At 41.4% G+C, this 25,344-nt stretch overlaps 4 protein-coding genes across 8 annotated transcripts in view; 3 read left to right on the top strand and 1 right to left on the bottom strand.

Moving 5' to 3' along the window:
- Positions 1 to 30: 30 nt before the first annotated feature.
- rangrf (RAN guanine nucleotide release factor) lies at positions 31 to 1,154 on the top strand. The gene is made up of 2 exons (XM_026345952.1): positions 31 to 79; positions 200 to 1,154. Exon 2 carries the CDS (start codon positions 214 to 216, stop codon positions 793 to 795), a length of 582 nt encoding a protein of 193 aa, XP_026201737.1. The 5' UTR covers positions 31 to 79; positions 200 to 213; the 3' UTR covers positions 796 to 1,154.
- A 2,847-nt stretch (positions 1,155 to 4,001) lies between these two features.
- itpa (inosine triphosphatase (nucleoside triphosphate pyrophosphatase)) lies at positions 4,002 to 5,801 on the bottom strand. The gene is made up of 8 exons (XM_026345950.1): positions 5,718 to 5,801; positions 5,413 to 5,470; positions 5,176 to 5,240; positions 5,008 to 5,081; positions 4,871 to 4,902; positions 4,655 to 4,767; positions 4,497 to 4,573; positions 4,002 to 4,299 (listed from the first exon to the last, which is right to left on the bottom strand). The coding sequence occupies exons 1-8, from the start codon at positions 5,778 to 5,780 to the stop codon at positions 4,158 to 4,160; spliced, it is 624 nt and encodes a 207-aa protein (XP_026201735.1). The 5' UTR covers positions 5,781 to 5,801; the 3' UTR covers positions 4,002 to 4,157.
- Positions 5,802 to 5,955: 154 nt separating this feature from the next.
- mettl13 (methyltransferase like 13) lies at positions 5,956 to 10,385 on the top strand. The gene is made up of 9 exons (XM_026345364.1): positions 5,956 to 6,196; positions 6,327 to 6,599; positions 6,688 to 7,156; positions 7,279 to 7,478; positions 7,559 to 7,748; positions 8,119 to 8,277; positions 8,427 to 8,639; positions 9,569 to 9,700; positions 9,984 to 10,385. Exons 1-9 carry the CDS (start codon positions 6,044 to 6,046, stop codon positions 10,274 to 10,276), a joined length of 2,082 nt encoding a protein of 693 aa, XP_026201149.1. The 5' UTR covers positions 5,956 to 6,043; the 3' UTR covers positions 10,277 to 10,385.
- A 297-nt stretch (positions 10,386 to 10,682) lies between these two features.
- The window catches only part of dnm3a (dynamin 3a), a 26,857-nt gene continuing 12,195 nt past the window's right edge, over positions 10,683 to 25,344 (top strand). For 3 of the 5 annotated variants that reach the window (XM_026345360.1, XM_026345358.1, XM_026345357.1), the window contains exons 1-16: positions 10,683 to 11,400; positions 13,579 to 13,652; positions 13,994 to 14,143; positions 14,261 to 14,464; positions 14,673 to 14,771; positions 15,572 to 15,732; positions 15,809 to 15,951; positions 16,321 to 16,456; positions 16,573 to 16,640; positions 16,724 to 16,862; positions 16,972 to 17,058; positions 17,158 to 17,228; positions 17,306 to 17,366; positions 18,290 to 18,316; positions 19,004 to 19,117; positions 23,713 to 23,822. In XM_026345360.1, the coding sequence (XP_026201145.1) occupies positions 11,240 to 11,400; positions 13,579 to 13,652; positions 13,994 to 14,143; positions 14,261 to 14,464; positions 14,673 to 14,771; positions 15,572 to 15,732; positions 15,809 to 15,951; positions 16,321 to 16,456; positions 16,573 to 16,640; positions 16,724 to 16,862; positions 16,972 to 17,058; positions 17,158 to 17,228; positions 17,306 to 17,366; positions 18,290 to 18,316; positions 19,004 to 19,117; positions 23,713 to 23,822 (1,805 nt within the window). In that variant the 5' untranslated portion in view covers positions 10,683 to 11,239. Of the gene's footprint in view, positions 11,401 to 13,578; positions 13,653 to 13,993; positions 14,144 to 14,260; positions 14,465 to 14,672; positions 14,772 to 15,571; positions 15,733 to 15,808; positions 15,952 to 16,320; positions 16,457 to 16,572; positions 16,641 to 16,723; positions 16,863 to 16,971; positions 17,059 to 17,157; positions 17,229 to 17,305; positions 17,367 to 17,888; positions 18,317 to 19,003; positions 19,118 to 23,712; positions 23,823 to 25,344 lie in introns of those variants that run through there. The other 2 variants (XM_026345361.1, XM_026345362.1) reach the window with 2 other exon arrangements.

Raw genomic sequence — 25,344 nt, 5'->3', positions numbered from 1 at the left:
TCTAGCGCGCTGGAAAATTGACCTGAAGAAGAAGAAGAGGAGCAACTTCGGAAGAAGGCACACGCTGAGCATCAACGGGGTAAGTTATTTGTTTGTAACACTGTTTCTACTCATTTTCTGCTTTACTTCTTACACAGGAAGGGCTTATGTAAATACAGATAATCGCCAACAGCCCCTGTGTTTGTTGCTGTTTCTTCAGAGCTGGTGATAGAGATGCAGAGTGTAGGAGGCAGCGCTGATCAGGCTCGTCCCCTGTTCGGAGGAGCGCTGTCAGCCGTCATCCCCCACAGCGCCACAGACATCAGTGATCTGAGGGAGATCCCAGACAACCAGGAGGTGTTTGCCCATGCACACACGGACCAGAGCCTCATAGTGGAGCTGGTGGAGTACCAGGCTCAGGTGGCAGACCAGGATGCTGTCAAATACCACTTTGAAGACATCGCAGGTAGCAATAAAGCTTTAGAGCCTGGTGCTTTTGAAGTTACCAGTGTAGTGGCTGTGCCCAAATCTGAGCTGTCACTGTCACAGTGCAGCTCAGCATGGATGCTGACTGGGACACAGTGTGTATCCAAGTTCAATGAAGAGGCGAGGAACACAGTGACCCTTCACCTGGGTCTCCTCCGCCTGCCACAGTACTCCACAGATGTCCTGATCACCTTCAATGACCCGCAGAGCATCAGCCCCGACAGCAGCAGTGCCGCTGCTGTGGGGATATCCAGGGAGCCCTGGACGGTGCAGGACTTCCAGCGCTTGTTGCAGACGCTGACTCTGCATAACCCTGGGCTGTTTGGATAGAGTAACTACTATCCCCACTTGATCACACTTAGTCTTTCTCTATTAAACTGGGAAATTAAAACATGCTGGACATTAATTTGCTGTTTCTCAATAAGAATCTGGTCTGCAACATGCTTTGGGAAGTTATTCCCTAGACCAGCAGTTGTTCCCCTGCCCTAACAAATAAGACTACATGCTCTGTTCTTGACTGATGTTGTTGACTTTGTACTGGCAATTAAAAAAGAACAAAATCTGTGAGGACAATCCACATTCGACTTTGATTCTTCGCTCTTCTCTCTTTCTTTTCTTTATTTTACTTAAACAGTAACCACATCCTTAAGCGTCTTTATGCTTACACAAGTAGGTAAACACAACACACAACTTGCCAGTATATGTAATCCATAAATGTGTTCTTACAGACCTACAGTGTTCATATCTCCGATTTGTTTGTTCAGTATGATCATGATGAAAGCATGCAAGTAATGGAAAAGTTCAAAGCAGGAGTCTGAAGGTTAAAGGTGTCATCCCACATATAACTTCCCCCTGGAGCAGTTAAAATACACGCAATGGTCACAGAGCCTTTAGGGTCTTCAGAGTGACTTGAGTTTGGTCATAAACAGTGAAAACTGAGAGGACAAGCTCCAGCAGGGACAACCATTAGGTCAACTGTTTCTGTCATTCACTGGAGTGGCCTCATGGTTTAATAATTCATTAGCCTGAACCTTGAAAAGTCTTAGAGAGACTTCATTCATGTATGAGTTTGGTGAAATACTAAATTTATGGAATGTAAAATGACCCTCATTACGAGCTGCTTTGAAGTTAAAACCAAACCTTTAACATTTGGAAGTCATAGGTCATACAACATGTAATGGAATCTGTTTTTCTCAGTTACATATTTCAAGGAAGGAAAACATCTGAGGTTTTAAGCTGAGAGTACCGTTTAATAAGACTCATCACAGCAGGGGAACTCAGGTAAGTCCATAAGAGGAAGCATAGTCTGTCTCCGCCAAAGCCACATCAAACTCTTCTCATCCTGTGGTGCAAGCACAAGGGATTAAGATCTCATAAAATCAGGCATCCTTTCCACTCAGAGATACCATCACATTCCTTCATTAACCACAGCATTTAAAGTGTTGCAACAGCAAAGGAGCCTTTCAACTACCTTGTTGTTGTAGGTTCTGTTCATAATCAAGTCTGAAAACATCCTGTCTTTTAGACCTGATAAGAGTTTGGAAAAAGTCAGACAGTTTTCCTAACACTGTGGACTTAAAGCTTTTTCCAGGTCCAGAAAATGGACTATTATAGAGAGCCCCCTGGGGAAGTAATAGTGCTGTGGTCTCACAAATGCTTTGGCTTGTGATACTGGTCATATGCACATGCATATGTAAAAGTAGTAGTAGAGTAATGGCAGAGAGATAAAAAATAAATGGAAATGAAAAAAACAAAACAAGATTGATACTGCAAAACAAAATATAAAAGTTGAATTTGATCACTCTTCTAAAATATTCCACTAACTAGAGTATGACTAAAGTATGACAGTATTACAGCCCAGCCTTATTCTTAAATAGAATAAATTGATTATTTTCCTCAAAATTCCACAAAAACATTTGTTTGAAATCTTTGCAAATTCATTCAAAATAAAAACAAAAAATTATCTTCCCCTTGATCCAGACTAGTCTCCCAGTTCCTGCTGCTGAAAAACAGGGATGGTATTGGCCAGATGCTGAGCAGTACCTGGTTTTCTCAAGACATGACGCTTGACATTCAAGCCAAAGAGTTCAATTTTTCCTTATAAAGCATGTTGTCCTCTCTCCACAGAGAAACACTGGAGCTCTTTCAGAGTGATCATCGCATTCTTGGTCACCTCCTTGATTAAGGCCCTTCTCCCTCGATCACTCAGTTTGGCAAGGTGGCTCTAGGAAGAGTCCTGGTGGTCCCAAACTACTTCTATTCATGGATGATGGAGGTCGCTTTGCTCACTGGAACCTTCAATGCTGTGCCCTTTCCCACAATCATATATTGGAGGTCTACAGACATTTCCTTAGACTTCTGTACTGACGTGCACTGTTAACTGTGAGACTTCATATATTGGAATAAGGCTATAACATAGATGGAAATGTGGAAAAAGCACTGTGAATACTATCTGGATGAATTACACTTAACTATATTATATATCTGTCAAGAAAGGTATCACAATTGCCACAAACATATGTTTTTTTCTTTAATCCAACTCCCTTTAAGACATCCCCACCGAATGCTACAACGCTGACAGTAACTGTTTACTCTTAGTCACAGAGGAAAGAGGACGGACGCCTCCTCAGCAAAGCTTCTGACCTCTAGTGAACTGAAATCTGGCATTACGAAGTCTCAGTGATGAAGACAAATGCAGCTTTCCTGTTTCTCTTCACGGGAGCCTGCTGCTTCCTGACAAGTCCCTAAACAAAGCTAGAGGTCCAAGTATGCACTGAGTGGTACAATCATTTCATGACCCCAAGCTGTTTTTTGTGCAGAATTTGAAAATCTTCAAAGAATATGAATATATATATGTATATATATGTGTATATATATATATATATATATATATATGTATATATATGTGTATATATATATATATATATATATATATATATATATATATATATATATATATATATTTATTAATATAATAGTATGCACTTAAGTTCTACAAAATGTGTGTTAAATAGACTCAAATATTTGACTTGTAAAACTGATAAGTTGTTTCTTCTGGTCTTAGGCAGAGGATGTGAGACATCTTCCCCACATCTGGGAGGCATCAGTTACAGGTGTATGCATAGTTCCTGCTCAGAGACTTTAAGCTCCAGGGTCATTTATTTCCTGAACTCCCCTGTTATCAATGGTCTCTTCCCTCCTTCAGAGGCCCCCTCCTCCCACACCCTCTCTCTTTAGACAGTAACCCTCAGCTTTCCTTGCCAACTCCTGGAGCTATTCTCAGCCACAGAGCACAGAGTCTGCTGCTCTCATCAGGACCCTGGAGCTCATCTGTTTGTTTTTTTTTTATAATAAATGCTCTTCTACATGTCTATTTTCAAGCTTGGATGCAGACAAAAGGTTGTCTTAGAGATACCACTGAAAGCTGAATAGACTTGCAACAATTTTTATATCTTTCCATTTTACCTTATTATGATGCTCAGTTCCTAAAACGTACAGCTACACACACAGGGGAAATCTACAGCCAGCATAAAGGAGAACACTGGAAATGACTTACAAATTCACAAGAGGTTTATTAAAAAAGGTTTAAACACGCAGCACTTTTTCCACTGCAGTTTCTATAAGCAGACACAAGTAAGCACAAATCTGTCTCCCTGGTTTTATAGAGAATACCATTGGCCTAAAATGACAGTTTAATCCTCCTCCTCCTCCTCCTTCTTCTTCTTGCTCTGTGGTGAGGTATTGTTGGTTTGACAGAAGTGCTCAGACATGGCAGCCAGTGCTCGATAACGATGAGAGATTGAATTCTTCACATCCTTTGGCAGTTCAGCATAGCTGCATATCAGAGGAAAGTCAGTAGTTAATAGGGAATGTAAATGTAAAATAATAGAAAAAAGGATAAAACCCAGATGCACAGCACATGGAAGGAGTAAGAGGAATAAGCTAAATCATGGTGAAACCCTTGCAACACAGTGTGTTAACGTCTGGCTCCACCTTGTGGTATGAAGAGGAAACTTTAGGCATGGTCTTACGTTTTATCATATCCGTCTGGCTGGAAACATGGATCCCATCCAAAATCTCGAGGTCCCCGAGGTTCCACTATGTGCCCCTTAAAATACAAAGAGAAAAGTGTGAACAGAATATAAAAACACACACAAACACAGAGACAGTGAAAAAGATCCACTCTGACCTCGGTTTTTCCTCTGAAGAGCTGTACTGGTTCATCTTTCCCAGCACAGAAAGCAAAAGTGCAGAGAGCCCATGCTGATTTATCCTCAAACCCAGTTAGGAGCTTATACAAGCCTACAACAAAACATTTGACAGATTAGAGATGCTGGACAGGTCACTTCACTTTTTCTATCCAGCTCTAATACAGTATCTCAGAAGTTTTTCACTGATTTCCTACCTTCTGGCTTGAGTTTATCCAGGAACCATTTTCTATGAAAACAGAGTGGGGATGTATGTGTTGCAGTTTATTACCACTAAAAAAAGATTATGAAGCAAAACACATTCCTCAATGGATGTAAAAGTGGGTATACTAACATGTAAGGACCAGGCAAGCCTCCTAAAGCCTTGAAACACAGGCAAGTGTCCTCTACTATGACTGGTCCTTCAACCTGTAGGTGAAACACACACACTACATCGGTTTCAATCATTCAACAGAGGTGTACATATAGAATATTTTGTTGGATGGCAGTATAGTTACTGTACCTGCCGTGCAGCCTCTTTACACTTCTGAATGGAAATCTCATCTGGCTCCCCCTGATACTCAGGCACTAGAAGTGAAAATGTACAGTCCCTTCATTTTTCTTTTTTTTTTTCATAATTGTAAACCAACAAAATGTTTGCCTGAAAATCTAGACTTAACGACATAATTAAAAACAAAATTAAAGAAATAAGACCACTGTACAGTACACTGCACTCGTGGTCTGTCCTTTTCATACTTACAGTCAATCTTTTTAGACACTAATTTGTAGGGAAACCTGTCTCCCAGGATCTGAATCACCTGATGGATATAGAACACAGAGAAAAGCATAACACTTACTGATTTGGTTTTTTTGAATGAATGAGAGCTGTTGATTAGATGAGAGCTGTTGATTAGATGACATGTGTTGCTCACTGCCTATTTTTAGCAAGTGTAGTCTAGAAAAGCAAAAAGAAAATAGGGGTATAAGTATCCTCCCTGAAACTATTTACACAGAACAGCACCACCGTACACACTCCATGTGTCTCGGTCAATGTTTGTCTCTTACCTCTTCGAGTTTCTTTGCGTTTCCAGTCACAAACACCACAGTCCTTCCTGAAGGTACTGCCATGATGAACGAGGAGCCCGGGGGACTAATGACGAACCGAATACTTCCGGCTCAGCAGCGACCAATAAGAATCAGCTGTGAGAGCTTCAGCGAATCACAAAGCAGGACGTAGCTCCTCCTTCTGTAAATACACCAATCAGGTAGCGGTGCTGCCAGTAATGCTGTCCGGGTTGGGATATCGGTGCAAAGTGCCATGTGGACAAGTGGCTGTAAACAGACTCAGTCAAAGTAAAACGAAACGCTTTGGATATTAGCTACAGCTGACAATGAGTCTTTTACCTCGTACTGCCGAGGAGTTCAGCTCTGCAGAGTACTGGGAGAGATTTTTTAAGAAGCGTGGAGAGAAGGCGTTTGAGTGGTATGGAGACTACAACAAACTCTGCGGCGTGCTGCATAAATACATCAGAGTGCAAGATAAGGTAAAGATGTTGTGTAGAGCGATACACAAAAGGTCAGGTTGAATCAATTTGTAATTAATATGTGTCAATTTCATATAGCCGTATTTTACTATCGCCAGTGCCAATTACTCGATATATTTCTGTCTGTCAGGTGTTGGTAGTCGGTTGTGGTAACTCTGAGCTGAGTGAACAGCTGTACGATGTTGGCTACAAACATCTGACTAATATTGACATCAGTGAGACTGTGGTGACCCACATGAACCAGCGAAACGCTGGGCGTCGGCCAGGCCTGACCTTCCAGCAGGTGGATGCTACACAGACTCCATATGAGGATGCCAGCTACCAGGCTGCTCTGGACAAAGGCACGCTGGATGCCATGGCATCTGAAGAGGAAGGAGCTTTGGCCAGGAATATGCTCACTGAGGTAAGAAACCAGTTAGTCAGGGTCTGTACAGTTGATTATCCATATGCATCTTAGCAGTCTCCTCACAGCAGTTTACTTATATCTGCAGGTGGGTCGTGTGCTAAGTGTTGGGGGGCGGTACGTCTGTGTAACGTTGGCTCAGGAGAGTGTGATCAAGTTGGCAGTGGAGCACTTTGTCCAGCTCGGGTGGGCGGTGAGGCTCCACTGCCTGCAGGACGAAAGTGGGAAAGAAGAGGACTCGTTTGCTCTGCCTGTCTTTGTTCTGGTCTGCACCAAGTTTCGTCACCCTATGCCCGTGCCTTTTCTGGAAATGTGTCTTGGGGAGGATGGAACCCCAACGCATCTCACAGAAGTTTCAGAGTTGCTGTCAGCTGTGAGGGAGCATCAGGCCTACTCTGTTTTGAGAAAGAAGCTCCGCACAGGAACAGATGCCAGTTCGAACCTGTCACTTGTTCTCTGCCACACCAAGACTGGACTTCCCAGATACACTCTTACAGTGCAAGACTGTCCCCCTGGTGCCAAGGTGCCAAGATCAAACCAGTTTGCTGTATTTATTGGTGAGCTATTATGTTCTGTCATCATGTTTCCGCCTTCCTACACAAGTGACACTACCTCTACTGTGTTCTTCTTTGATGATTTTTGTTGTCTGATTCCTTCTACCCTGTGCTTCTTCTGTCAGTGCCTCAGGGCAGTGAGACAGCTTGGCTTTACAGCTCTAGCGAAGGGCGAAGGCAGCTGGCGGCTAGTGCTAACTTTCGGCGCCTGCTTATTGTGACAATGCACAGAAACCAGGAGTACACAGACATGCAGGCTGTCCAGTCTGAACTCTCACCAATGGTGATGGACTTGGCTCCCCCGGGTATGCCGGCCAATCAGCAGGTAAACACAAAAACACTGTTTACATTTTTATCTCACACTATAGGTGCAGCGGTGCCTTACTTTGAACTCTCCCTTTTCAGGTGCCATTTTTATCAGTTGGAGGTGACCTGGGTTGGCGAGAGGAGATCAGCAGGGGTGTGAGTGAGCTCAGTGGAGAATACTGCATAGAGAATGTCAAAGGAGAAGATGGTGAAATGTATCGCAGACTTGTATTTCTGTCCAATGCAGCCCTGGTCCAATCAGAGAGCCGCCTTGTCCCGTCAAATACCAGTGCGTTCTTCATTTAATTTAACTTGTTATGCCTTCTTTTCTTTGAGTTGATTCTATTTTCTTTATGATTACTATTTAAATAACTAGATAATTGTTACTAATGATGTACATTGACTACATATACATTTCAATGATGTTAAATGCTTTTTAAATTTATATACAAACCAGAGCAAGTACAGCTGTCAGTTGTACTAATGCATAAAGATAATAACTGACCAAATATAGCAAAAATCAACAAGGACCAAAATAAAAAATTAAACACAAAAGGGAAATCAATGACATAAACAATAAAAGGAGAGCATTATAATTATTTAATTTGCAGTAGATGTTACAATATGGCTGTAAATGGGTAAAATTTGTTTTTCTGTAGTGTCAAGTCACAAGAAGAAGAACAAAAAGAAGACCAAGTCAGCAACTCCTCTTACGACATCTTCTCTGTCAGTGGATAGTGGATTCCTCTGTTGTGCTCACCATGAGGTCATGGTGGCTGGTCTTACCATGCTTGGTGTTGGCATGCCACAGAATAAAGGTGTGTGTGCCAGTTTTGTAGTGGGTAGAGGCAGATGACAGAATGAAGAACTTCAAACTAGGAGTTCATATTAAGCACGTCATATAAAATTTCACCTTTCATTGAGTTTCACCTGATTATTTGTGCGTACCTCTTTCTTCTTTTTTTAGACACTCCAGTGTCAGTGCTCCTGATAGGACTCGGTGGTGGAGGCCTGCCTCAGTTTCTGCGGGACTTTGTGCCTCATGTTACTGTTGAGGTTGTGGAACTAGACCCTGTTGTGCTGGATGTGGCAAAGGAATGGTTTGGGTTCAGACCAGATGATCGTTTGACCGTCACACTTGGAGATGGCCTTGAACACATCTGTACCCTTGAGAAAAAAGGTCAGTGAAGGAGGAGTGGAAGAAAAGGCAGTTATATACACTGCCTGTCCCAAAAAAGGTCACAACTCCAATATTTTGTAGGACCGCCCTTAGGTTTGATTATAGCATGCATTTGCCGTGGCATTGTTTCAATAAGCTTCTGCAATGTCTCAACATTAATTCTAGTCCAGAGTTGCATTCATTTTTCACCAAGATCTTGTATTGATGATGGGAGAGTCAGACCGCTGCACACACTCTTCTCCAGCACATCCCAAAGATTCTGAATGGAGTTAAGGGATGGACTTTGTGGTGGTCAATCCATTTGTGAAAATTATGTGTCATGCTCCCTGAACCACTCTTTCACAATTTGAGCCTGATGAATCCAGACATTGTCATCTTGGAATATATCTGTGTCATCAGGTGGAAGAAAATATGCATTGATGGAATAACCTTCAGTATATTCAGGTAGTTAACTGACCTCATTCTTTGGACACATAACATTGCTGAACCTAGACCTGACCAACTGCAGCAACCCCAGATCATAGCACTGCCCCCACAGGCTAGTATAGTAGGCACTAGGCATGATGAGTGCATCACTTCACCAGCCTCTCTTCTTACCCTGATGTGTCCATCACTCTGGAACAGGGTAAATCTGGACTCATCAGACCACATGACCTTCCATTGGACAGTTCTTAACCCAGTTTTAGTAGTTTCATAAGTCTCCTTAGATTTCTTCTTTGTTTGATTCAAATGAGAAGCTACGCACTGCATCAGTTAAGGTTAAATAACTTGTCAGCTGAAAAAAACCAAAAAAAACAATTCATGCACAAATTATGTGGGAGGCTGTTACTTATTTGCTTAGTTTAAATCCAGGTGGTTTCTCTGCATGGGCAGTGTATTAGCAGAGATATTTATGATGCCACATAGAAACCTTTTTGTTTTCTCTGTAGGTGATCGTTTGATTGATGTCATCATGTTTGATGTAGACAACAAAGATAGCACTGTGGGTATGAGCTGTCCTCCTGCTGCCTTTGTAGAAACCTCCATCCTGCAGAAAGTCTGCAGTCTGCTAACTCCAAGAGGTAAAGAATGATTCATAATTTTTGTAGTTGTCAGTCTGCTAGAATGTGCCATTCATTCTCTACAGAAATATTATGTGTTGTATATCCCTTATAAGAAAGTTTCACTAAAACATAAATATAAAAAATGCCTGCTTATAAATGAATTAGAAAACTTTAAGGCACTTACTGTTAATAAACTGTTTTTATTGGTTTGATTCCATATGTAATTTATAATTTTTTGTTAGAAATATATGTTATGTTCACTATTTTCTTCTCTTTCCATGTCTCCCTGCCATTCAACTAGGTATATTTATACTGAACCTAGTGTGTCGTGACTCAGTCTTAAGGAAAGAAGTGCTGGAGCGCGTCAGTGGTGTGTTTCCCACCATTCTCTCTCGAAAGATTGAAGGGGAGGTCAATGAAGTCCTTCTTTGCGCTCGAAGAGAAAGGGAACAATCTAATGTCGCTGACATCCTTCCATCCCTGAGTGAAGCGGCCAAGAGTTTGCAGAGTGCACTGAGCTCTAAAAGGACTGGGACCAACTGCAGCCCACATATAGACATTGTGGAGTTGTTAAAAGATCTGAAAGTAGAGTAAAGTTTGTTGGACATTAATGAAATGAAGCAATAACCACATTTACTTTGCCAGTCAGTGCAATGTAATGAGTGTTATGATGTATATCACATACAATCACAAGTAAAGAACATTTTATCCTTACATCTTAATGTAGTTCCTATGCAGAAATGAACATGTTGAAGTTGTTGGATCATGAGTTGGTAGTTGGTAGTTTTGAATGCAGCCTTTAGTTTCCCTTTCACTTGCATGTAGTATCCTGTGAGCTACATGCTGCTCCCTCATTTCTCATTGCTTAAGAATGCAGCTGCGTTTTTTCCAGTGGATGAACCCTACACTCTGGTTCCGGTTCCACTGTTTATAGGGCTGCAGTGGAGCCCTACCCACATTGGATGAGTGGGATTTTAAATAGCTGTGAACTAGAGGAGGGAGAGAGACTGTTTGCCAGGGGCATGATAGTCGGGCTACTTCCAGAAGTGGCTACGAAGTCTGTCCGTCTCCTGCAAGAGGGGAGGTGAAGATTTTCAGCGCATGCGCACCAAACTTGATTCCGTTAGCTGTCAAAGTTGAATGTTTTCCTCCCAAACAGGGACCAAAGTCGGCGCGGGCAGCAGCTTCTAGCTGCTAAACTGTATCCAGAGTTTACGGGACACTACACATTACGGACGTTTCAAGTTTTAAAACGGCTAAAATGCCCACAGCGAGCAGTCTTCGGAGACGGGAGGTCTGTAAATACACAGCTGGACTCTTCCACACACACTAACGGTAACGTTAGCGTAGCTGAGGCTGCGGACCTGTAAGAGTTGGCACCGACCTCCAAGAAAACCTTTATTTATTTTACCTTTGTACGTTTCAGTAATGAGAATAGCACATTTCTGATTAACCAGAAGCTATGGTAGCTACTCCATATACGGGTGTAGTCAAGAACCGGAGTTAAACAGGATTTAAAGGAGCTGAACAGGCAGCTAAACCGCCTGTCCCGTTGCGATGGGCAACCGCGGGATGGAGGATCTGATCCCGCTGGTCAACAGCCTGCAAGATGCTCTGAGCAGCGTGGGACAGAGCTGCAGCCTCCAGCTGCCGCAGATCGCTGTGGTGGGCGGCCAGAGCGCAGGGAAGAGCTCCGTGCTGGAGAGCTTTGTGGGCAGGTAAGTCGCACAGTGAAGTCGGGGTGGACTGATCAGGGAGAGCAGGAGACTTTCTCAACTTAGCTTAGGTTATATTAACTCCAAGAGGATCGTGTTTAGATGTCATGAAGAATGTTGGTCCAACTTTCTAAGTAATGATCAAAACCCATTAACCACATATTACACATTTGCAAGTAATCCACACATTTCTATTAATGAGTTACTAACATTTGTAACGACATTATTACTTATACATTACAATTACATTATTTCCAAATACAAATGTTGCATGCTCATAGCATCTTTTACAACTTGACAGAGTCTGTATAAATAGTTATAACAAGTGGCGAGGAGGCAGATGGGTATTCTACACACTGTTGGCAACCTGATCTATGTCACTTGTTTAATGCACAGTAATGTAATGTGGGACTCAATTATTTGAGTATTTTGACAGCTTTTTACAGTTCAGATTGAAATATTGTACTTTTTATTCCACCATATTCATTTTGCCTCTTTAGTTGCAAATTTCTTTACAAATTAACATTTTATGTAAGCAAGAACATATGGTAAGAGAAGGTGCAGACATAAGGAGACAAAGGCCCCTGGGTACAGAAGCCCCCCCACCCCTCCTACATAACAACAAATCGTACATATTGAAAGAGTCTCTTTGTGGCTGTCTCTTTTAGCCTTTTTCTCCTCATGGTAATTATTGTCTATTTTTGCTTCTTTGAGTGTCTTTGTATCAGTATGTTGGTTGTTCTTGGTTGGTTCTTATTTTGTGTTTCTTTGGGGTTGTTTTGCATCTCTTCATGTGTGTTTTGTGTCTGTTTGTAATTCTGAAATCTGAATTTCCAGCATTAAATATTAATACTTTATACAGAGGCTCTAGTCCAGAGGGCCCCGTGACACTTTGGGTCCCTGAGCCTGCACCAGTAGTCTAACCATGAAGGCAAGGAACAAAAGCCTCCTGTTTACAGTAAATGTCACCACTTCAACCAAAAAAGGTTGTAGCAAACACACATTTTCACATTTTTACTGATGTCTGTGGGACATTAGGATACATTAGTAGCTGAATATGTAATATTGTAAATTTCCTGTTAATCAATGTCAACTCTGATGAATTGGAACATGCATAATACTCAAATACTGTATCTCTGTGCAACTGTATTAAATCCAGGATTTACAGCAACTACTAATGTATTTACTGCAATCATTTCATATATCTTGGTTGCCATCCAACACCAATGATATGGCTATATTTACTAGTCTGAAGTGGTGGATACCAGGGGTGGGAGTGTCTCAATGATAGTACCCAGTAACAGCTTATCACACTGACAGGCTCTGTAGGTGTTTATAAAGGGCAATAGATTAACATAGCTCTTTAAAAGAAATGTGAACCCCAAACTAGTCAGGCCAACCACAACTGAGCATAAACAGAGCTTTGTTGAGGTGCATTATCCTTTAAAAGATTCTGAGCTCCCAAAAATAATACAGTCCGCTTATGAATGACAGTATTGTTTGGGTAAAAAATGTCAGTGCAAGTAAGACACTACCAACCTTTCAAAGGAAAGTTGGAGGGTTATTCAGTAGTTTCCTATCTTTCTCCCAGCCGTTGTTGAGACAGTGAAGCTCTATAAACCGGAGGATAGATACGCTAGTTATTGTGCACCATAGACTGTTCAGGCCTTAATTTGTAACACTGCCAGTAAGTCTGTTGCCTGTTGTAAGCCTGAGTGTGTATCGATAATTTTTCATGTACATAAGTTCTTTGTCTCAGCCATGATTGTGTTATGACACTCCTTTTGTGGAATGGAGTACTCTGCCAGCTGTTTCATCTGGGACAGGAAGCATTAAAATAAACGTCCGGAATCTGATTTTAGCAGGAAAGAGGATGTTTATTGTTATATTGTACAGTCTTTATAGTTACCCCTACATTTACCGTTAGTCTCATACTGTATATATCTGGTAGTACTAATCATATGGCAAAAGGTTTCTTAGCCTTGCTGATAAAGTTGCTGATATTTTGCATACTCCGGGGCCTAATCAAAAACTAATCTACAACTGACTTTTAGTTCCTATAGTGCTTTATTTTGCCAGTTTCTACTAGAAAATTATATTGTTTTAATATAGCGCAACATAGTGTGTGTGTGTGTGTGCGCGCATGTGTGAATCTTCAGTTCACTCTTTCTTAATCAACAGAGACTTCCTTCCACGTGGCTCAGGAATTGTCACTCGCAGACCTTTAATCCTCCAGCTGCTTAGTGCTAATACAGGTATATAAAACACTGTCATGTTTTATGTTCAGAAAGTAAATGTCAATGTAATTCTGAAAAACAAAGCTGCCACCAGATGGCAGTATGATATTTCACATTGATTAAGTCCTACTGGCGAGAGAGTAACTCCAGATATATCTAAGACAGCAGGGTTTAGAACTGAATTTAGAAGTATGGGAACTGGAAGAATACAATTAGAATATATATGTACTTGATTAAATAAAGTAGAATATATTAATCCTGCGGTAACCTCATGTTGTGTTATGTCAATGTTGTGAAGATTAACCGATATTCACAGCATTAATTTGTCACTGGGTTGAAAATGTCTTGTATTTTTTCAGAGTATGGTGAATTTCTTCATTGTAAGGAAAAGAAGTTCACAGACTTTGAAGAGATCTGCAAGGAGATTGAGGCAGAGACATGCAGAGTTACAGGATCTAATAAGGGCATCTCTCCTCTCCCTATCAGCCTTCGGATCTATTCACCACATGGTAACAGTGTGCAGCTGTGTGTGTTCCACATTACACATACATTTAAAAACAGTCTATTTCTCGAGAGCATCCATGACGTATGTGGTTGTGTTTATGCATGTATGTGTATGTTTGCAGTGTTGAACCTGACTCTTATAGACCTGCCTGGAATCACTAAGGTTCCCATTGGTGACCAGCCAGCTGATATAGAGTACCAGATACGAGACATGATCATGCAGTACATTTGTAATGAAAACTGTCTTGTCTTGGCTGTGACACCAGCCAATACTGACCTGGCCAACTCTGATGCGCTTAAACTGGCCAAAGATGTTGACCCACAGGGTAAGTTGTGTTTTGGAGTTATCATGTCTTAAAATGTGGGTCTACATTCCGGTGTCCTTGTAAGAATAAATTTTCAGAAATATTTGTGATTATAGGTTAGCAAGATGTTTTTTTTTTTTCACCTTACCTTTTCATTGTTATTCCTACTCAACAGGTTTTAAAGTCACTTTTGTCCACAAAACTTCCTCTTTTTTTCTGTCTCCTGTAGGCCAGCGTACTATTGGTGTAATCACTAAGCTAGACCTGATGGATGGAGGAACAGATGCCCGTGACATACTAGAGAACAGGTTGCTTCCACTACGCAGAGGTGGGTTACTTGTCTGTGCTCATGTGTGTGTATGTTGAGTCATTTTGCTGCAAAAAAGTAGTCACACCGGGACCTTAATAATGGTTGACACTGTATTATCTTCATCTCATGGCCAGCCGAAAGCAAAAAAGGCTATTCTCTTAATATGACACCACAGTAGGACCATTGACAATGTGTGGATTTTGTTGTGCATTTGTTTTGAATGTAAGTGATGCAGACAAAGACATGTATATTATTGGCTGTATTAGTCTGTTTAACAGGGATACTGGTAGGTAACTGCGTGGCCGATTGCTAGTGAATGTTTGTGCTGTGTGTGTGTGTGTGTGAGAAAGAGAGACAGAGAAACAGAGAGAGAAACAGAAAAAAGGCAAGGAGCCAGCATGTTCCCAGTGCAGTGTACAGAATGGGTGAAGCACCACCAGATGCTGGCTCCTTCATGCTTCTCTAACAGTTCTAATGCATTCGCCATGGAGGCCCACTGAAAGAGCTGCCTTAGTAGCAGCTTAGAGGTGAAGCATTAGATATGGAGTCTAGTGCTATACCATCTATTGCTGTATTAAATAAGGGGTTTGGCCCACCCTATACCACATGCTCTGCTGTTGCACAAACACACTAATTTCCTGCTTGTATGCTACAGTCTTAATGGAACAAATGGCAGTCTGGGAAGAGTTCCCAAGGACACGTCACGAAATGCAAGTTGATTCTGTCTTATATCAGAGTCCTTGATTGTTCCTTTCTCTTGTTGTAAATTATCTTCCTTACAATAATCACATGTTGTTCATTTCTCTCTTCCCCAACAGGTTACATAGGGGTGGTAAACCGCAGTCAGAAGGACATTGATGGAAGAAAGGACATTAAAGCAGCTCTGCTTGCAGAGAGGAAGTTCTTTCTATCTCACCCGGCCTACAAACACATGGCTGAACGCATGGGCACACCATATTTACAAAGAATACTCAACCAGGTTAAAATGCACGCAGACACGCAAGGAAGTAAATAATGTGTTTGTATGTATTACTATTGATAATGTTTGTTTGCAGCAACTGACAAACCACATCCGGGACACTTTGCCAACCTTCCGTAGTCATCTGCAGAGCCAGCTCCTGGCCTTGAAAAAAGAGGCTGAAGAGTACAAAAACTACAGTCCCGATGACCCTGCACGTAGGACCAAGACTTTGCTACAGTCAGTCATTCTGTGTCTGTTCTTGTCCATTAAAGCTTTTTGAATTTGTTTATTTAGAGTGGCAAGAAAAAGTACAGTAAATAAGCAATTTTTAATTTCCTGGTTTTCCACATTAATTGTTCATGAAATGTGATCCGATTTTCACCAAAGTCACAAATATAAACGAACATTTTTCTAAACTGATAAAACACAAATAGCCCTGGTCTTTCACGACCATGACTATATTGTGTTTGTTTATACAGTATTTGTAATTTTGGTGTATAGACATATACACATATTTCATGCCATCCAATTTTATGAAACCAATTTATGCGGAAAACCACTGTCTCAGTGTCTCTGCTAGTCAATCTGTCTCTTCCTGCTCTCTAGGTTAGTTCAGCGCTTGGCTGTCGACTTTGAGAAGCTAATTGAGGGCTCAGGTGACAAAGTAGACACAGTGAATTTGTCAGGAGGTGCTAGGATCAACAGAATCTTCCATGAGCGGTTCCCTTATGAGCTGGTTAAGGTGTGTGCTATTTTGCATATGATGTTGTCTGTGAACATACATATAGTATCATAGTGCTACTCAGCCAAATCTTTAGCTCTTACTGACAGTGCACTGTGCTCTGTGCTTGTTTTCAGATTGAGTCAAATGAGGGGAACCTGCGGCGGGAAATCAACTATGCCATAAGAAACATTCATGGTGTCAGGTGCAATATAGTGTTCTGAACATATCAGATGTTTAAAGATTTATGATTTATGATTTTGTTATGAGATTTCTTTTACCCCACAGGACAGGTCTGTTCACTCCTGACATGGCCTTTGAAGCCATAGTGAAGAAACAGATATTGAGACTAAAGGAGCCATGTATGAAATTTATTGACATGGTCAGTCAAGAACTAGTGACCACTGTGTACCAGTGTATTAACAAGGTATATATATATATGCATACATATGTATGTGTCATGTACTTATACTGTACATTTCAGGGTATTGAATGAACATAGATTAAATCTGACATTTGGTCTTTTTTGTCTGTAGCTCAGTTCCTTTCCCACACTGAGAAATGAGACAGAGAAAATTATATCCACCGAAATCCGAGAACAAGAGAGTAAATGCAGAGAGCAGGTCATTAAACTTTGCTTTCATAGATTAATATCACATAACTTGAATGATTTCCTTTTGGTGGTTTATTTCTCTCCACTTAATGTATGTCTGCACTTTTAGGTCATGTTGATTATTGACATACAGCTTGCCTACATAAATACTAAACATGAAGATTTCATTGGCTTCACTAAGTGAGTAACATTTCTAAAATTAAGTATAAATTCTAACATGCTGACAGTAAATAATATGACCTCTGTCTCCCTCTCAGTGGCCAGCAGACGTTCAACCAAAGCAATAAAAAAGTAGTTGCAGGGATGACAGGAAACCAGGTGAGACTTTCAACTGCAGTGCATTCATTAACAATAATATGAGAAGTGAGCACACAGCAACATAATGCAGTATAGTTTTAACAAAGCCTACAGTATTGCATAACTCCAACTCTTTGATCAGACTGAAAGATTTTGGCAAGAATTTTATGACTTGCCAATAAATTAGAGACGTTTAACTGCTGACTACAGTGCATAACCCAACTATATCCCATAATCTAGCATCCTCAGCCTCTGTCTTATTTAGTATCACTTTGGGACAATCAAGCAAGACATTTATGCATTTTGTGCAAGTGTTCTCTTCATAAATGATGATCTATGAAGATCTATATGCTTAAAATGTATATTTTGCTGCCAAAAGTTCTCTGTATTACAAGTGTGCATGATAATGAGCTAAACCTTTCTCATCAATCTTTTTATTTTTCAGTGAGCTCTCTGTCCCATGTGTTATTCATTAAGCAACATTAATCAGCATTCATAGCTGCAGATAAATGGAAGATCTCTGTTGTTCTATGTTTTTTCAAGGGGATTTTGGGTCCAATCATGCAACCAGAGTTGATCTTGGCCTTTTGCAGGAATGCAGTCATGCAGTAACAAGGGATTTTTTGTCTCAATTTGTTATGATTATAGTGTAACATAATATTTATGTGACACATTTGAAAGCAGAGATAATTAAAAGCACAATCCTACTATAACTGTGTTTGCTCAGCCTTGATATGTGATGGTCATATTAAGAGAACAGTAGTGCATTTTACCCACAGCTTAAAAGGTTGCACGTTATTTACACAATTTCTCATGTTGTTTTGACAGTAGTTCTCCAGTAAATAATCAATACAAGTGTCACCCCCAAAAATATTAGATATATTTTTAATATGATGAAAAACTAAATTCAACTTTAATTTACTCCTTTATTTGTTTTTCTCCAGGGTGTGGCCCCTCCCTCAAGTCTAATAGTAGGAGACCAATCTCTTTAAACCTTCTCACTCCCTGCTGCCTCTATTGGAAATATATGTGATTGCTTGGGTCAGGCTTAAGGGTTGTGGCTTGGCATGCTACTTTTGTTGCTCATTGTAGCTTTATTAATCACTTATTTCATAATCTCTAACTGATACACGTTTCCTGACTGTTACAGATTACAGTTTTCTCTGTATACATCACCCTAATCATATTCAGTCTTCAGGATCTATATGTCACATCTTGAGAACATATTGTTATGTCCTACTGTTCTCCTACTCAGCACACATTTTTCTTTCCAGCCTCTGCCATGCTGCTTCCACATGTGTTTGATCCCATCTTTTCTATGCTAACGTTTTATACTTTGTCTTTACATTTAGTTTTAGTCTTCATCTTTTTGACCAGTTATGTCCACTGGTGGTCAGAAATTATTTTGTCATTGTCCTGCAGACTGCATAATCTGTGCACACTTCCAAAAGTCTTGTTTCTCCTCCAGAATCAACTGTTTCTCACTTTCACTGTTATATTCATCAGGAAAGTCCACTCTCACTGTGTGACCAGCTTTGCACATGTTCACATGATTTATACTTCTATCTATTTTCCATAAACATGTCCTCTCTACAATACCATTGTGATGATCCTGTGAGTCCTGCCATCTGAACTCTTTACCCTTGGCTGTTGTGCAGGTAATACGCAAGGGCTGGCTGACAATCAGCAACATCAGCATCATGAAAGGAGGCGCCAAGGAGTACTGGTTCATCCTCACAGCAGAGAGCCTGTCATGGTTCAAAGACGATGAGGTGAGGTATTCATGTTGATTCCCTTTTCCCCTCATATTGCAATCAAGATATGTACACATTATTCCAAAAAAGTTGTAATTTGGACTGCAATTTTAGTTCCAAAATGAAGAGACTGAAATAAAAACACAGCAATTGATATAATTAATTTCAAATTTATTAAATCACATTTCTGATTGAAACCCCCTAAAAAATCAAGAGCTAGTTCAATAAAAAGAATAATCTGATATCTCCATCAATATTCAAGTAAAGTCACTTGAACTTTATTGAAGTAAATGGAAAGATAGTCGCTTTTTGTTTTGGTGTCAGTGGGGCTGCCATCTGTCTGCCTGTCTGTGCCTGCTGTACAGGAGCAGAAGGTCTGCACAGCAAGTGTAGACAGGCAGACACACCACAACAGTCTTATCCTGTCTCAGCTGATGTCATGGGAAGAAGGAAGGGCAGACTACAGGAAATGAGTTCAGAAGAGGAAAGCACATTGCAACATTTGTATATGGATACAAACAAGCACCTGTCAACATTAACATCTTGATAAAAAAAAAAAAACTGTAAGCAAAGCAGTTGTGGATGAGTTGAAGTGAGTTGGGTATTGTTTGGCAAACATAATCCAGTGGTTGGTATTTTACATTCTCCAGTATGTAGAATGAATTTGCAAATAAGTTATTATTCTTGGTAACCACACTGGAAGAGCTTGAAGGCCATGTTGTGGCTAAAACAAAACAAATTGAGCCTTTCTGTATAGAAGCTTCGTGACGAAAGACACCATTAAATGCATAACTAAAGAGTGTCTTTAAAAATTATCTCTGTATCCAGCTAACCATTTTCTTCGCTTTTCTTCCCTGCCACCTGGACATGCAACGGAGCCCCTCCATTTCCCCCATTCATTCCTCTGACACCCCCCTCCCCATTCGTCCCGCTCACTGCTCACTCTTCCCCTTCTACTCCCCCTTTTCTTCCTCTTCTGGGAGTTCAGGCATTTGGAGTGTCTCACTCTGACACAGCTGGAGCTGCCCCAAGCCAAACTAAGACACACACACATGCGCACGCATGCACGCACAAACACATGCAGTGGACAAACTTGTATATACAGTATACAGTACACATGCGGACTCTGATGTAAACAAACTTGCATGCAAATAGTGGAGAAAAATATACACTCGTTCAGACAGACACACAGTCATTTTTCAGATAAACAATGGATCACTTGAACAAACTGTTCCCAGACACAGCCCCAGGCATGCATATTGTACACACGAAGTGTTATAGGTTTCCTCCTGCTGTCATACCCTTACTAAGCATTTACAAATCAACTAGCACATACACACAGACTGAGCACATCTGTAACAAAAAATACAAAGAGAGGCAAGCAAATATCTTGTAGAAACTACAGAACAACAAACATTTTCTGCCTGCAGATAAAGAGACACGTATGTTTCACTACATAGATTAAAGCTAAAAGTCCTTCTTGGATCAGTTGGACTGATGCCACAGCCTGACACAATTGGATATATTGTCATTGAGTAATCTTCCACCCTGATACTTGGCTGTTCATGTGTTTGAAAGGCCAATTACAGTGATCTATATTATTAGAGAAGTTCACATCTACAGCTCTTCTACATGTATGTGTGCATGTATCTGTGTGCAAAAACACACACGAATACAGTCAGACAAGCCGAGCTTCTGCTTCTTCTCTCTTACAGTTCCCGCTCTCTCTCTCTCCCCGCCCACACCACCTCCATAGACATTTCTTTTTCTGCGACTGCTGCCACCCCCCTTTATTTTCTTTTTCTTTACCTCTGTTGCCTTTTCCTTCTCCCTTTCTCTGTCTCTTTCTCTCTTTCTCTGACCCCCCTCTTTTTTTCTCTCCCCCTTTCTGTGGTTGGCACTCTCCCTGGGACTGTGCACATTCCTGGCTGGAAAATCTGAAGCTTTGTCCAAACACCATCTTCCAAGGTCTGCCCAGAGAAATCCCACATGGCTGTTTCTACACTGCAGACCTCCCCTTTTGACTCCCCCACTCTCCTCTCAACTCCTCCACAGTCTCTCTCATGAATACCCCTCTTCCCCCCTCACCCCCTATCAACTCCCCTTTTAACCTCCTTGCTTCTCCTCTATGTGGATTGCTTCCATGCAGTAACATTTTGTAACTCCTTCTATTACTACAGTTGTATCCAGCACTGACTTTATAATGAGAGTACATAATAATTCAGAGTTTAATCTCAGTAGCACACTGAACAGACATACATTCCTTCATCCCTCGACTGCCAGAGCTCCGCCAGGCACCCTGAAGAAAAACAGACTCATGCCTATACACTTAATCTACACGCTCCCCTCACTGTGTATGCGTATGTGTGTGTGTTTATGTGTGTGAGGCCTGTTCCATATCTCAAATCCATTAGTATGTATGAAGGGCACAGCTTTGGGCATCATACATCAACTCTGATGTATGATGCTCCACGACCTCCCTGACAAATGTAACACACACACAGATGCATGCATGGACAAAGCAGTGCCATAATGTATGTGAACATAACAGTCATATTGCCGCATAGATGCACATGCAGAAACTCAAGATACCCAGTGAGTGAAGCACAATATGAAAAAAAAAAACAAAAAAAACAGTTAGTTTAGAAATTGGCTAGTTTGTATCTTTTTTGCCTTGAATATTAGTAAAACGTCAGACTCACAAGTTGCTCACTTGGATATAAACCTCTCAGCCTTAAATGTAGCTATCACTTTCCATTAACAGAGACACTCAGACAAAATGCTACAAAATGGATCTCATAGTGAGTGACTTAGTATAGGGTGTGCATTTTAAGAGCCAAAAGCTGGCGACAGTGTGTGTACGTTTAAAGACATTTGCAAGCTAGAAACATTATTAGAATATTAGACCCTTGATTTGCCTCAAGATAGAGTACATGCAGATTTTTATATTGTTTTGAGCCTTGCTGTGGAAGCACTTCCTTGCACAGTCTAACCAATGTGCAGACTACTGTACACCAATAAGATCCTGAACAGGTAGTCTGAACACTGGGATGACGGAGCAGGACCCTTTCTCACTTTCTTGTCAGTCTTGGGTCTTCTGTCTCTGGTTGTTCACTAGCAGTCCTGCCCATGGGGGAGAGGAGTCAGCAAAAGGTTTCCGTTGTTATTCTCTTCTTTCTTGTCCTATTTCGGTGCTATGGTGCAGGGTGAGGGGTTGACGTGCGCATCAGACATCCACTCCTATGGGTGTCCCTTCTCCAGAGTTGTTCATGTATCTTGAATTGGGCGTCCGCAGGGCTGTGTCCCGGCGTAGTATCCAGTCTTGACGTGGCACATTCAGTCATTCAGCTAGGGATCTGCCTGTTCACTCGGAGAAGGCATAAGGAAATAAGGGGAGTGAGAGAAGGAGAGAGCGTTAGGGAGGAACTTAGCAGCCATATATGGGTTGATGGGACCCATGGGGAATCAACTTTGGAGTTGTCTTCAGTTTCTCTCCACTTCTCCTGCACACTCTATCCTGCTCTCTATGTTCCTCAACTATTCCCCATCTACTCTAGCAAAATTCACCTCCCTCTATCCTTCTATCCACCTCTATCCCTCCTCTTCCTCTCTTCATCATTTCTACTTTCTATTTCTACCCATCAGAACACCCTATACTCTCCAGTCTCCTCCCTCTCTGTCCAAAGCGATCCCAGATGTTGCTGTATGAGCGCCAGTTGAGTTCTGTAATTTTTTTCAGACTCTGTTACAGGAAGTGGGCCCCTTTGGAAAAAAGGAAAGAGGTACGAAGGAAGAGAGTCGTAGGGTTCAGGGGAGCACTGAGAGAGAAAAGACCAAAATGTCCTACTAGCTTACATCCCATATCATGAGTGTGCAAATGCTGTAATGCAAGCACACACACAGGTGCATCCATATGTACAGATAACATCCAGGACTTATCCCCACCTCATCCACGGTTGTTCCTATAAGCATCATTTTTGGAAGCCCTTTTGTCAAAGGTTAAAAAGAGGGAGCAGGCCGTGGAAGAGAGTTGAGGGGGAAGGGCTTCACTTGTGGAGAAATGTTGTGTTAGAGCTTGAATCTGAGTAATGACTTTCACATGTGGGCCCGGCCTCTCTTGCTGTTTTTTTTTTTCATACTCCTTCTCTCATTCCCTGCTTCAGTTCTTTGTACCCTGCCTCCGTACTGTCTGGTTCTCCTCACTCTGGCCATTCCACTCCTCCAACTGTTCTCTATCATTCATAAGTCCCCATGGTGATGACAGACTGTAGTCTTATGGCATCTCTTTTTCACTTCTCTCTCTCTCTATCACTAGTTAGTGGGTTGTTAATGTCAGTCAGTCTGATGTGCAGACACTTTTGATATGAACTCAGATGTACCTTTTGCACCTTTTCTGTTCACCTCACATTCTTATGCTTTTCCTAATACAGTTCAAGCCCTTTGGTCCCTCTTTCTTCTCTAGACGTAGGCTAAAATATCTTCACTACCGGTGAACTGTCTCCAGTCTCTGTTGTTTTTATTTTTTTTTGCTATCAACACCTGTGTTACCTCTCTGTGATATCATATTTTACTCTGTACTTCTGTTTATCTTCTCTGTATTCCATCTTTTCCAGGAGAAAGAGAAGAAGTATATGCTTCCCCTGGACAACTTAAAGCTCAGGGATGTGGAGAAAGGCTTCATGTCCAACAAATGTGTCTTTGCGATCTTCAACACAGAGCTAAGGTTTGTATGTGCGGCTGACGGCCTGTGTTTGTGTATGTGCATGTTTGGTGAGTGAGCGTGTGACTCAGAAAAGGGAGTTTTGCTCTTGTCACCTGCTTGTTGAAGTTATAGTTATATTTTACAAGGGTGGACATATTGAAGGAAGAAAGGGAGGAAATATCAGACTTGTGTTTTGCCCTTTCTTTGACCTCTTCCATTTAACTTTGACACAGGAAGTGAAAGGATATCCAATGAGTACTGCAGTGGGTGTAGTTTTTTTGTCTCCGAGTATATGCCAGACCTTTGAGGGCAGGGCAGGGCAGAGCTTGACTGTGCTGGCTTTAAGTGTGTGAAGCAGATTGAGAAAGACAGAGAGACAAAGAGGCAGCATAACAGAGCAAGTGAGTGTTTAGGAGTTGGACCTGACCCAAAACCTGGTTGATTGTACCAGACCATGTGGGCTTTGTTTATAATTCTGTGTTATGTTGCATTCGGACTCACACTGGATCTGTGCGTGCATGTGCATGTGTGTACATGTATGTATGTGGCTTTGTGTGTGTGTGTGTCTGTATAGACCACAGCATACCGACGGCAGGCTCATTAAGCAGCTAATCAAAGCCAGAGAGCTTGGATCAGAGATGAGGCTGCTCTTGTTTGGAAAGAATTGCTCGACTCGCCACAAAAAGGAGGGAGAAAGAAGAATTGGAAGGGTTGAGAGGAGAAAGAAAGGCGGGAGAGAGAGTATCAGAGCCATCAGCCAGGAATGTGTCAAAGTCTGTCCTATGGCGCCCCCCTTTTCTCTGCGCCCTCACTCTCTCTGTTTCTCTTTCTGTATTTGTGTGTGTGTGTGTGTGTGTGTGTGTGTGTGTGTGTGTGGGGCAGACATTGCAGTGGTCTTGTCCCTGTCTGACAATAATCAAAAACGTCAGGAAACTCTTTAAATCTAAAGCACCCATGGTTCTACAGAGGTTCTACGATGAGCAAAAGAACTAAGACTGCATGAGCTGACAAGAGGACAGCAGAAAAGATGAGGAAAAACAATGTATACAAGTTATAAATCAGTAGAGAAATTAGTTTGACTGTGTACTCACTGGTGTATACGAAAGCTAGTGTCTTGATCCTAGAGTAATATCGCTGTAGTATTGTCATTGTTGGCCTTGCTCCCTGTCTGTTAGCCACCACGCCCTAACTTATTAGCCTCACCCATTCTAGCCTGGCCATAAGCTGACAAACTGACAGCCTATTTCTTGATCATCTGTAGAGCCCTGTGTTGCTGCAATCTTTTTTCTCTCTCTATTTCTTATGTCTCTCATCACACACAAAGGTTTCACATATTTGAGGTTAATTACTGTGTGTTCTGAATGTGAGAAGGGAACAACAAAAGGAGGAAAGAAATGACGAAGTGATTAAAGAAAAATGCTTAACAGATGGACAACAGTGTGCTCCAGATCCTTTGCTTGTTTCCTACTTTGCTGTGCTGCCTCCACAGCTGAAGCACAGAGTTGGTATTACAGCATGCAGAGGAAAGTGTGAGGAAAAATAG

This window comes from Anabas testudineus, chromosome 4 (assembly GCF_900324465.2).
Source record: "Anabas testudineus chromosome 4, fAnaTes1.2, whole genome shotgun sequence".
Lineage (NCBI taxonomy): Eukaryota > Metazoa > Chordata > Actinopteri > Anabantiformes > Anabantidae > Anabas > Anabas testudineus.
The sequence above is the reverse complement of the archived record's forward strand: the minus strand, read 5'-3'. Positions and strand labels throughout refer to the sequence as shown.

Excerpts from the sequence above, each read along its gene's own strand:
- itpa (XM_026345950.1), bottom strand. The coding sequence starts at position 5,780 with ATGGCAGTACCTTCAGGAAGGACTGTGGTGTTTGTGACTGGAAACGCA. Across the intron at positions 5,241-5,412 it reads AGTGTCTAAAAAGATTGACT|TGCCTGAGTATCAGGGGGAG; the intron begins GTAAGTATGAAA and ends TTTCACTTCTAG. Across the intron at positions 4,300-4,496 it reads CCAGACGGATATGATAAAAC|CTATGCTGAACTGCCAAAGG; the intron begins GTAAGACCATGC and ends TCTGATATGCAG.
- rangrf (XM_026345952.1), top strand. The coding sequence starts at position 214 with ATGCAGAGTGTAGGAGGCAGCGCTGATCAGGCTCGTCCCCTGTTCGGA.
- mettl13 (XM_026345364.1), top strand. The coding sequence starts at position 6,044 with ATGAGTCTTTTACCTCGTACTGCCGAGGAGTTCAGCTCTGCAGAGTAC. Across the intron at positions 6,197-6,326 it reads ACATCAGAGTGCAAGATAAG|GTGTTGGTAGTCGGTTGTGG; the intron begins GTAAAGATGTTG and ends TCTGTCTGTCAG. Across the intron at positions 7,157-7,278 it reads CCAGTTTGCTGTATTTATTG|TGCCTCAGGGCAGTGAGACA; the intron begins GTGAGCTATTAT and ends TTCTTCTGTCAG.